At 38.9% G+C, this 12163-nt stretch overlaps 1 protein-coding gene across 8 annotated transcripts in view; it reads left to right on the top strand.

Moving 5' to 3' along the window:
* Positions 1 to 11839, top strand: part of RNF17 (ring finger protein 17) — a 49515-nt gene extending 37676 nt beyond the window's left edge. For 7 of the 8 annotated variants that reach the window (XM_080589506.1, XM_080589502.1, XM_080589501.1 and 4 more), the window contains 10 exons: positions 396 to 559; positions 1330 to 1449; positions 2382 to 2462; positions 3242 to 3367; positions 4617 to 4727; positions 6441 to 6591; positions 7450 to 7585; positions 8896 to 9085; positions 9461 to 9562; positions 9936 to 11839. In XM_080589506.1, the coding sequence (XP_080445632.1) occupies positions 396 to 559; positions 1330 to 1449; positions 2382 to 2462; positions 3242 to 3367; positions 4617 to 4727; positions 6441 to 6591; positions 7450 to 7585; positions 8896 to 9085; positions 9461 to 9559 (1178 nt within the window). In that variant the 3' untranslated portion in view covers positions 9560 to 9562; positions 9936 to 11839. The remainder of the gene's footprint in view (positions 1 to 395; positions 560 to 1329; positions 1450 to 2381; positions 2463 to 3241; positions 3368 to 4616; positions 4728 to 6440; positions 6592 to 7449; positions 7586 to 8895; positions 9086 to 9460; positions 9563 to 9935) is intronic. The other variant, XM_080589503.1, reaches the window with a different exon arrangement.
* The last annotated feature ends 324 nt before the right edge of the window (positions 11840 to 12163 follow it).

The raw sequence follows: 12163 nt of genomic DNA, 5'->3' as shown, positions 1-12163 counted from the left end.
GTTCCTGTTTGGCAGTGCTGCTCTTGGGATGTGATGAGGACTTTGGCAGTGAGGGTGCTCACCTGTGTAGTGGTTGCACTGCTTTCAGGCAAGGAAAAAAAAAAAGATGCCCACAAGATGGCGCCACAAGAGACTGGAATCCAGAATCACTGATGGCATCACTGCTGGAAAAGCAGCTTCTGTTTAACTGGTCATGTTTGCATATACTAGAAATAGAACATATCTATTTTATCAGTATTGAACAACATTTTTTGGAGTAGTACGTGTACTTTATGTTTGCACATCTCTTCATGGAATCTGCTGTCTTTTAGTGATCAAAATAATTTGTGATAGTAACAGACTTTGAATTTCATGCTACACAACTGTTGTGGGTTTTTTTTGTTTGTCTTTTCCAGAAAGTAAACTAAACGAATTGATGAGTGAAATACAAAGTAACTTCAAATGCCTTGGTCTTCTGGAACCCTATTGTTGGAAAAAAGGAGAAGCATGTGTTATAAGAGGGTCAGATACCCTTTGGTATCGAGGTAAAGTTGTAGAACTCGGTGGTGGTACCCTCCAGGTGAGTTGGATTGGATGTTGTCTCTGTGTGTGAATGTTTGCACATATATGGAAAACATACAGATAAATAGATGATTTGACTCTCTAAAATGTATAACTCCTATTTTTGTTCAGCTCATACTGCTGCTCATTCTGCTTTAAATTGTGATCACTTTGTTGATTTTACATTTGTCTTAAGATGAATTCTGTCTGCTTATTTCTGTTGTCATAATTTTCCCATAGTATTCCTGTTGATGATAAATGCTCTTAAGTAAAAAAGCTGTCTTTGATTCCTTGATTACCTGTAGGTAGTCCTGTTTTGTTCTTTGCTTTTTTTTTTTTGCAAAAAAAAAAATCATAAGCAGAATGCCTTGAAAATACTTCTGCTTTAGCTTCCACCTACCCAAAAAGTAGTGGTTGTCAGTGAATTCTTTCAGTTGCTATGGCATAGAGCTCCTTTTTCCAATTAGCAGTTACTAGTAATGAGTATTATGAAATCTTCTGAGTCTGTCTACTTTTTGATTGTAGATCGGCAAGTCTGGCAAGTTCCTAGCTCAGTGGTTTTTATTTCAGTTTTAAACTACTGTAGCTTACTGCATAAGAGGTAGATCTCTTGAAAGACAAATTTAATGTCATAACGGTTCTTCAGTCTTTTCCTTAATTTGTGCTTTGTCATATCATGTATGTATCAACAAACTTTTTTCTTCCGCTGGAAAAAGTTAAGCTATAAATATGCCCTTTGCTTTTTGACCTTAAAAGTAGGAATTATTTTAGCAAAACCTTTTTGTGTAGGTACAGTACATCGACCATGGTTGTATAGAGAAGGTCCCTCAGTGTCACCTGTATCCAACTACGTTGTATACTGATACTCCTCCATTTTGCATACCATGTCAGCTCTACAAGACAGTACCAGTGAGTAATGCTAACTTTTGAAGACTTTTTAGGTGTTTACTCAATTGATGATACTGCTCAGTCATACAAAGATTGAGAGTAGTTGCTGGTGTTTTTGCTCGTCTCTGAGAGAACTCAGGGAATATAGCTGATACAGATCACTTCAGCAAGGCAGTCTTCTATCAGAAAATAACATTGCTTTATGAAATGATCATGCTTCAAAAGCGGCTGTCATTGGAATGAAATCCTTGAGTCGGGACACCACAGTGGCTGGCAGGATGATACTCTGAAGCTGCAGTTCGTTTTTACAATAGCAGCCACAAGGAGCAAGTCTTGAGTTTCTTACTGCAGAATGGCCAGAAAATTGTAAATCCTTGAGTCAGATTTGTTATTCCAATTTGAGTGGTGCATTTAGTAAGTGTGAATTACTGAAATGGCTAGCTTACCCTTACGCTTTTTTAAGGAAAACTATTTTATCGCTAGAAGCAGTTGAGATAGATGAAGAAAGAGCGGTTTAAGGGGAAAGTTAGGTGTATGGGTTGGCAGGCAAATGGACATTGCAAAGTATTTAAAGTACCCCCTATCTTTGTTCTCCGTTATCTTCAAGTTTAATTCTGTATCTTTTGGTTATGTTTCATGTAATACGCACATCTATGTGATGATTTATATATAGTACAGGTTAGACTTGGCAAGCAGCATCTCTTTTTAAGCAATTTCAAAGTCTGAAAATGGCTGGTCAGCGTTGTTACACAAGAATTTGTAGTGTACCAAATAGCAGATAGCATATAAACTTGTTATAGACAACTCAGACTAATTATCTGTGCTTTCAAAGAAGTTGCTCAGTAAGACACATATTTTCATCTCTTTTAAGAAATATAGTGTTATTTATGAGAATAATGGTATTATTCATGAGCACTTCACTCTTCAGGGGTTTCTTGCTTTTTACCAAATAGGTTGGAAATTTTTGGCAGCAGGATGCAGTGCACATCCTTCAAGAACTACTTACAAACAAAGAGGTTGAAATACATGTTCAGGTAGCTTTGTTTATTCATAGATGTGGAATGATGCTTACCTTTTTTTTTTTTTTTTACTTTTTTTTTAACTTGTATTATGACTATTAGGTGAAGGAATGTAGCAAAAAATGCATTTCTTAGATAAAACATTTTATCCTCAGTCTTTATGTCCTCCAAGAGGGAAGAATTGAAAGCTAAAGTTATTTCTCCAGTGACTTCAGGCCTTAAATTTATCCGTTAGAGGTATTAACTTTTTTTTTGCTAATGTTCGTATTCTGTCAACAACCTACCTACCAACATTGTAAATTCTTCTAAATGCAATTTTAAGTGATGAACATCAGACATAATTTGGACATAATCCAGAAGTTGAACTCGGTGATCCTAATGGGGTCCCTCCCAACTCAGGATATTCTGTGATTCTACGATAATTGAATGTGGACATGCTTAAATTAATATATTAGCATTATAGGGCAACAAATACCTATTGTCTGGAAAAAAATGTAATTTCAAATAATTTCTACTGGTAAATTGTGGAAGGAAAGGGTTTAGCGTTAAGTGAGCAAACCTGGGATAATGTTTCAGTGTTATACTGGTTAGTTGGTGCTGCCATTCCAGAGACAGATGCAGTCATGTTCCAGTTCGTGCCATAATTGGTGTTAAGAAATCCTTACTGGTTTTGTATCTTGGAGGGAGTGAGTGCGGTGTCATTAAGAGCAGCAGGTTAGAATTTCCTGGTCAATACTTACAAAACATCAGTCGTGCTGTTACTGTTGTAATCTTACTCTGCCTTGCGTAAGTAGGAGCTACCAGATAACCCATGGGGCAAGCTGTCCATCAGCCTGTATTTCAATGGAATGTCACTTTCCTCCTTCATGGCCTACCAGCAGTACTGTGTCGCTAAAGATTGTCAGGACGTACCAAAGCAGGTGAGATTTGGGGCTTTTGCTGTTGTTACTCAGAAGAGTACCCAGTTTTTGTTGTGACCTTTGGTCAATTGCTATTTTTAACATTGCAAAACTGTACAGAAATATAAAGTGTATTAAGGTCAAGTACACTGCTCCTCAGCATAACAGCTGTAGGTGTGATTTCGTCAGGGTATTCCTCTGACAGTGTGTTTTTCTGAAGCAGCGACTCATGCTGGAAAGAAAACAGTTCTGCAGTACAATGTGTACTGCTGTCACTGCTCATTTAAGTCTTAGTATCTGTGCCAGTATGCTTGTGATACAATTCACAGAATTTGTGTGTATTAGGACTGAGTAACCGTAGAAAACCTAATTATAAATTAGTCTCTCGTAGCACTTCCATAGTCAGCACATGACACAAGCTATATACAGATCTTGAAATTAAATGGTAACTTTAAAATTGAGATTTGACAGACTATCACTTCAGTCTTCATCATCCTGAAAGTGTCTTCAGGTGTCTCTCACTACGGGGTGGGTTCTTGTAGGCTGTTCATAAACAAAGTTTTGTGGTAGAATTGGCTGCACTGCAGCCTACCCTTTAATTACTTTAGATTACATTCTTCATGCTGAAAAAGCACTTGAGTTGCCGTAAGTATACAGTATTATGTGATGTATAAATTCTGTATTTTAAAAAATACATATTTTCTGCTATGCATTTCTGGATATAATAAAGTCTGTAAGCCATTTTTAGTTTTTTACCTTTGTGGTATATTCTTTAAAAGGATGGGGGACAACTTCTTGAAGCCAATGACTCACAAAGTTGTCGTGGTAGAACGCGTACATAGTATCAGTAGTTTAAGTTGGTCTCCCTATACCAAAGTATGATAGATCTAGCTGCAGCCAAAAATAAGACAGTTAATGTTACAAGTAAGAGTGAATGCAGTTCGTTCTTTCAAAGAGATCACAGTCACAGGATGCTTGAGCTTGGAAGGGCCCTCTGGAGGCACCTGGTCCAACCCCCGCTCAAGCAGGGACACCCAGAGCAGGCTGCCCATGTGGATTGCTCAGTTGGGAACAAACTGAAGTGTAAGCTGAATCTTAAGAGCCAGATGTAGTCACGTTGCCTGATGGTGCTAATGATTTTTTTTAAATTTATATATGTTTATCAAGGACACGCTGCTACTAGATAATTACTTTGACCAGAAATGACAAAAAAGCCAGTTTGCATTTTATTACAAAATACGATGTTTAACTAAAGTCTGTCTTGGTCTAGGAGCTGCTCGAAGGAAACATTCACGTTTTGCCTTCATACACACTGCCACCACTGCCTGTTCCAGGAGATATCTTCCCTGTCAGAGTTACCCATTTTGTGTCCCCTAAGGAGGTGAGTTTTGAAAACATCTCATATATTGCGGACAAAAAACGCTGCGGTCCCATCATGCTGATGATCACAGCTAACAAGTTTAGATAATAGAAAAATAGGTTGCAAAATGCTACTTATGTATTGGTATAGGTGGTCAAGTAATGCAGCTATCTGAATATGAACTCACTTGAAATACTCCCGGAGGGGGCAGGTGGACAGTGAAATAAATACTGCCTGTTGCCCTAAAAAAAAAAAAAAAAAAAAAAAACAGGAATTGCAGGGTTTGTAGTATGGTACTTAATTCATCTTGTATAATAAGGAAGTGAGTCATTGAATTTTAACTTAGCAGAACACTAAGGATTTCTATTCTTTATTCCCAAAAATTAAATTACTGGGATGTTGTTTAATAATGTGAACGTTTCTGGCTGTTACTGTCGTTTGGCTGTCTCCGGTCAATGACTGATCATTGATTTTTGTGCATACCCACACAGCTGCCCTGTGCAGTCTCCCAGGCAAAAGGGCAAATGTAATACTTACTGATTGATCGAAAAAAGATTCCTGTGTGGGCTTTGAATACTGGATGAAACAGGAAGACAAAGCAGTGAGAAGATGATTGTGTTAAAAAAAAAAATTGTTTTCTGAGTGGGTTGAGTTGCTTGAATTGTTTGGGTAAATCTGTAAATAACAGGTTTTAAAGAACAGAAGCAGTTGCTTTAAGTTCAGTATTATGGTTTGGTTACAAGTTCACTACACTAATTTACTTACACACATCTTACCCAGAAAATGGATATTCTATCTAGACAATTGTTTTGACTAAATACAGGATGAAAGTGTTAGGATACATTAGAAGAGGGCTTTTCTTAGATTCTCTTCATGTCTTTCTCCTGTAAGAGGGGAAGCAGATAACCTACATGTATTTGGTTCATTTTTTGCAAATTATTTGAACTCGTGCTTTTGATCATGGTATATAATCACAGACACCAGACCCTGCTCTGGGCTCATATATTTAAGTATCAGCTGCATGATGGAGTTGTGGCTTGATTACATATCCATGTACAAATAAGAAAATGAAAATAAATTTTCTTCCTGGCTGGTGAATCATAATGCTGAATTCACAAATACTAATAGTCTACTCATTAATTACTAGGACTATCTGTAGAATATCAATGTTATGCAATGTCCCTGTTTAAAAAGCAAGGCATTTTAAGTGATCTAAAATCTGAATGACTTCTACGTGTATTGGTTAAAGTTTAATTTTTTTGAACCTACAGCATTATAATGCTGACCCAGTTAGAAATCAAGGTGAATGGAATGTCTTTGTATAGCAAATAAAATGCAGTTTCAGAATTTCTTTCACTAATTTCGAAATTAATCTGGTTTGTCATTATAAAGTGAGATCACTTACCCCAAGTAGTAGAGGGAGGAATTCTAATGAGGAACAGCCGTGAAATCTTACATGGGTATGTTCTCTAGGATGTGCGTTCCTTTCCTTCTTACTTTTTAATATTGAAATGTGGTGTTAATAAATGGTTACTCTCTTCTACTTTGGGGGGGAAAATGCGTAACTACAAAGTTATTTGTAAGTTGAGGAAAGAAGAAAGGGGAGAGAGGTAAGTGCTGAAACCATTCTAGGATGGGAATAAGTAGTATTCTAATAATCCTTGATTACTGGTGGAATTCGAAGGTTATACAAAGCCTACAAAAATGCAATATGGGAGCCTTTTCTTTGGACAGGTATATATTTGTCTTAATCCTTCTGAGAACGTTACCAAGCCATCTGCCACAGAGGGAGATGCTAGCTGCAACTTGGACAGCCTCAACGAAGCCCTGAAATGGTACAATAAAAATGTGGATTCTCTTCCTCTTCTGACAAACTTCAGAACAGGTATGTTAGTATTAGTTCGCTTACCTTCCCCCTGTTGTTCCATGTGGATAAACAAAAGCCTGAAATTCTTTCCAAAGAATCAAAATAATTCTGTTTCTTACGGATATTTAAATAAGTCTTCCAGAGAGTAAGAAACAAATGTGCATGGTGATCATATGACACACTACAATCATGTGTTCTTCTTTGTGTGAAATTGGGACTTCTGTGTTACTGTTTTTCAGTGGGATGATGAAAATAACTCAAATTTCTGTTGCGTTGAAGTTGATGAATAGCATTTAGATTGCATATGGCAATAATAAAATTCTTCCCTGAAGCTATGGCTGTGGAAGTCTTTCTATTAAATATTCAAAAGACATTAACATCTGTACTGAAAATCTAGAGTTGAAAATGATTTGAACCCTAGAGAGTGTCACTTCACTTTAATTCTGAATTTCTCAGTTTAGGCAAAAGACATACTTCAGTTCTCCTGTCCACAGTTACAGGGCCTAAAATAATAAAGTGCATTCATCTAGAACTTTGTGAAGAAATTAGTTAGTGCTAGTTCTTGATTCTAGCAACTGGTAAAATTCTGGTTTTATGCAGTATCTGCCTTGTATGTTCCAGACAGACTCTGTTCTCTTAAAAGCTGATCTGTTCTCTAACTGAAGTGTACAGGAGCGTCAAAGTGGAAATCTCCAACATTAAGCAGTTTGGCTGCTTTTAACTTGACTAAAATTACATCTTAGTGATGGTGAATTAAAGTTCAGAGAGAATATTATGAATTAGAGAAGGAATAAAATTGCAGTCACAAAGCAAAATTGATGACATTCTATTAGTTTGTATGGCACTGAGTGTATTTCGGGGTTTTTGTTTTTGCAGAAATGCCTTGCCTTGTAGAATACAAAGATGGTTTGTGGTATAGAGCGAAGCTCCTCTCTGTTGAAGAATTCAACCCTGTTAAGATCCTGATTCAATTCGTTGACTATGGCAATTTTTTAGTTGTTCCAACAAGCAAGTAAATAATCAGAAAAAAATGCATGTAAAATGTGGATGTGTGTGCATGTGTGTGTATATACACTTACATCATAAGTATTTACAAGTGTGTGTATTTTCACAAATGCATTACCTACACATATGTAGCTATAGATACACGATAAGTAATAGTTCAGCATTAGATTTCAGTTGGAGAGAAAAGTTAGTTGGCTGGTTACGTAATTTGCCAGCAGAGCACTAGGGTGTGCACCTGCTTCTGTCTCCAGGGCAGTTACAAGAAGCCCGTTACTATAATGCCAGGTTTCTCCATCATTGGGTTATTTAACTTCACAACCTGTGAGGTAGGCTTGGGTTCATAATCTGCTTTTGCACCCAAGAAACATACTTGGAGGGCTCAGTCCCTGGTTTGTGTGCAAATAAATCCTCTGATTCTTGGCAGCTCAGCCTGTGTAGAAGACAGCTGGGAAATAAGGAAGTGACTGAACAAAGCACACCCCACGCTGCTTGTGGGGAAGCTGGAAGTTCGGATCCCTGTTCTGCCTGGTGCTGAGCTGCTAGGAACTACTCCTCAAGCACCAGTGCACACGCATGGATGTCACAGACACTAGGTTTTCCTGGTCCCCTAAGCTTCTCTGAATTATTTCTCTTGAAGAACTTGCACTTTATATAAATTAAAGTCACACTGACTTGCTCTTGAGCTCACTGGAGCAGCTACAGATTGACTCAATGTGAGGCAAAATGGGGATTTGAACAGATTTCCTGCTTCCTGGGCTTCTAGGGTCTTAGGAGATACACTTCAGGGTTGCGCTTCCTGCTCAGCTTCCTTATTCCTTTATTTCTGGGATGGAAAGAGTGAGGTGAATGGGGAGATGATAATAACAAAACCAAGGTACTACATCACATAGTCGGACTAGGATATTTGAGTGAAGCAGTTTGGAACACAAAGGCCTGTCGTTGTCCAGATAGCACCAGCTTTAGAGGCTGCATTGTGTCCCCTGATTTTCTTGGAAGTTTTGCTCTTTGGTTCCTTACTCCAGTCTGTGTTGGGCACCTGAGACTCCTCCATGGGCGCTGTAATGGGGAGCCAGCGTGCCTGGTGTATGATACTGGCCTGCTTCCTGAGAGTTAGGATGCCAGAGTCCTTTGGAGAGCCCAGCCCTGCGTGGTGAATTGTTCAGTGTGACACCAGCAGGCTATTGTAGAGCAGGGCCCCTGGACCTGTTTCCACACCGTAAAACTATCCCATGAATCGTTAAGCTCTCTTTCTGTCCTTAGTGACAGTTTTGCTTGACAGGTAGACTCTTGCAGGCAAACACTTCATTTTTGTTGCAGGTTGCGCCACATACCTCATCACCTGCTGCAGTATCCCATTCAGGCAGTGCGAGCTCTGCTGGCTGGATTTAAACCTCCGTTAAGTGATACAAATGCAAAAAGAATTCCTTATTGTCCAGAGTGGAGCGTGGAAGCACTATGGGCTATGATGGACTGCACTGAAGGAAAACAGCTCTCTGCTTCCGTACTTGTGAGAAACAGCAGTTTTTTCTTCATTCTTGCTCAGCCTAAAATTCTTTCTAGTAATCTTAGTATAATTTGAGTGCTTGTTCTACTGTGGACCCTCATAATTTAAAATCTTGAACCATTTACCATGAAGGAACTGCTGCTGAAGTGAGAAAATCACGTGACTCTTTTCTTACGTCTGCAATCAGAAAAATTGCTGAGCATTCCTGGTTTGGGGAAAAAAATGTTTCTTTAGTTTCCTTTACAGAAATACTCTTTCTGTATTCACAGTTCCATTTGGCAGTGAAGTATAGCCAGCAACGTCATTTCTACTATTGGTTGGTCTGTGAGATTTAAACAGATTGTCATGCTTCTGAAAACTATTAACTTTGATTTTCAGGCTTCTTCACCAGAGGTCACCGTTTTCTTATATGAAGATGACCAAAAACTAGTTCATATGAAACTGATAGAGATGGGACTTGCAGATTTGGATGAGTGACATGTGAGTACACTGAATACGAACTACAAATTCATACCATCAGGAAGGGGCATTGTTTCAAAAGTTTTAAGCCAGGGTCTCAATTGCTAACTGATTGACCACAAGCAGAATTAGATTTTAAAAAAAAAAATGCTTCTGTCCACACTTCCACTCTCCTAATTAAATAAAAGTTGTTTAAAAATGGAATTTAGTTAGTTACGCATTACTGAAGCACACACAGTTTTAAGAACCAACAGGTACTGAAACTTAGGAGTGTTAAGGCAGTAATAACAGGAGGAGCATTTGCTGCTAGTCATTGAAGAAGGTAACTTGTAGATGAGTGGCAGTGTACTCTATCCAAACAATCATAGTAATAAATCACTTTCTTCATTTTCAGCATTTGTTCTCAATGTCCTGTGCCAGTGGTTCTCATACCGAGCTCTGTAACTTCTGGATGTACATCCCTCTGAACACAGAATACTTGAAATGAAAAGCTTTACACCATGTGGTGTCTACAGAGAATACTGAAGACTGGTTTGGGTTTTGGTTTTTCAGATTCCTTAACCAACTTGATGTTATGTAGTTCTTTTCCCTCCCATTTAATAGGCACTCTCCTAATCTGTGTTTATGGATTTTCCTTACAATTTTGACTCTTGATTGAGATGTAAATAGATAGCTTCACTGTCTATCTATTCCCATACAGCTTTAAGTGGCGTTTTGTGATAATTCTTTCATAAGAGTAGCTGGAATGAATGTGTAGTAGTAAAGAAATAGATGAAGAAATAATGTTGAGTACACTTGTTCCAGTGTCTTGTTAGAAGACTTGAAGGGAGGATGATAGTTTTATTACTGTGATGGAACTCTTGTTCATATTTCAGGCATATTTGGTGACGGTTTCCTGGTACCGGTCTGGAATCAGAAATGAACAGCAGGGAGGTGGGGAATGTTACTGGTTTTGTTCTGAAACACATTTGCATTGTTGCTGTGTTTTGCTTTCAGTAGTGAGATGGATGGCTTGGGTGTCCTTGCACCTCCTTCCTACTCCTGGTGCTGTAGTGTTCAACTCAAAGTGTTAGAATAAACAGGAGCCTGCTCAGTATACATCTGAAAGCTTCCTTCTCTTTCCTGCTATAAAGAGATGCTCAAAGAAACCTTATTAGTGTGGTGCATGCTTTATGTTCAGAGTTCAGCTGCTTCAGTCACCCCAGGGAGAATTTGGTCTAGATTATCGAGGGAAAACGTAGGAAATCAGTGTAGCAAAATACAAGTCTTGAAATCGTACACAATTGAAGATGATAGTCTTTTTAAACAAAGCTGACCCCAGCCTGTCATTCTCTTAGAGGTCTTTGTTACACTTGCTTCCTCACAAATACCTAAATAGATAAATTCACCTGGATTGCTCATGTCCACCACAGGACAGGGCTTGAATCTCATTACAACCAGCTGGGTTTTAGATAGGTTCTCTGTATTTTCTAGAAATCAGGTAGTGACAGTGTGAGACTCCTGCTTCGATCTTGTTTACTTAGTCCTCCCTGATTTTTGGCATGGCCTTCTGTGTTTTCTTACTTTGGCCATAGGCCTTAACACTGGAGAAGGCTGGGCATCTTTAACTTTGTCATCCTGCATTCAGTGCAAGTTTCCGTTTTTGGTAGAAATATTTTCAGAAGAAAGCTTCAGTTGAGTCCCTGCTTGGGTGGTGTTGAAAATGGCTACTTCAGTGTGACCAGACTATCTATGACCAAAACCAGTCTTTCTCCGTTCTGCCCTCCGTAAAGATCGGAAGAGGTGTGTTTTCTATCCCAGCAAGTGCTGCTTGAGCTCCACCCTTGTTTCTTTGTGCTAGTAGCTGGAACTGGGTTTGCTCAAGTTACATTTTGTTCATTTTTTTGCCAAGTTAACAAGATGAACAGTTGCAGGGAAGGCAGGATTGTCCAGTTCAGGCTGTTGCATCAGATGGGCTTGTGTCCCTGAAGCACATAGTGCTGTCACCTGCATAGCCATTTCCTGATGTTCAGACCTCCTGACCTCCTGACCACCCCACCACCTTGTGCATTTCTTTGTTTGACAGAAAACGCGTACAAAACTTAATTGTGGAGTTTACAGCCAGTCTGTGTGCTAAGTGTTGCAAGTTGCCAGTTTTTACTAGCACTGGAAGGACTAGTTCATGGGTTTAGTATGTATTCTGGTACTGAAACGTGCTACATGCTGTTCTAAATACTATACCGAGGTGTTACAATGCAGTCATCTTTCAAATGTAATGTTGTTCTGACATCTATTAAAAATTATATACAACCATCGTGACAGAGAGTTGGGCCTGAATTACATTAAGAACTGCCATTTAGGACTGCCAGAACTGACAGGACCAGCCCCTGCAGGCCACCACCCAACTTCTAGCAGAGTAATGTACATCCCAGCGCAAGTTAATTTACCCCTTCAGTAAAATAGAGCACAGTAACCACAGAGCTTGCTTGCTTTCCCCAAGGAAAAGGGGCAGTGAGGGTGTAGGGGCAGGAGGTATCTTCCACACTGCAAAAAGCAAGTGGAAGGGACCAGCAAGGATTATCACATCTACCTTGTCAGGATTTACTGCAGAAGAGGCTTGCAGCAGACACAACAGCAGTAATG

The sequence above is a fragment of the Anser brachyrhynchus genome (genome assembly GCF_964034855.1).
Source record: "Anser brachyrhynchus genome assembly, chromosome: 1".
Taxonomy (NCBI): domain Eukaryota; kingdom Metazoa; phylum Chordata; class Aves; order Anseriformes; family Anatidae; genus Anser; species Anser brachyrhynchus.
Note: the sequence above shows the minus strand (reverse complement) of the source record. Positions and strands in the feature narration are given on the sequence as shown.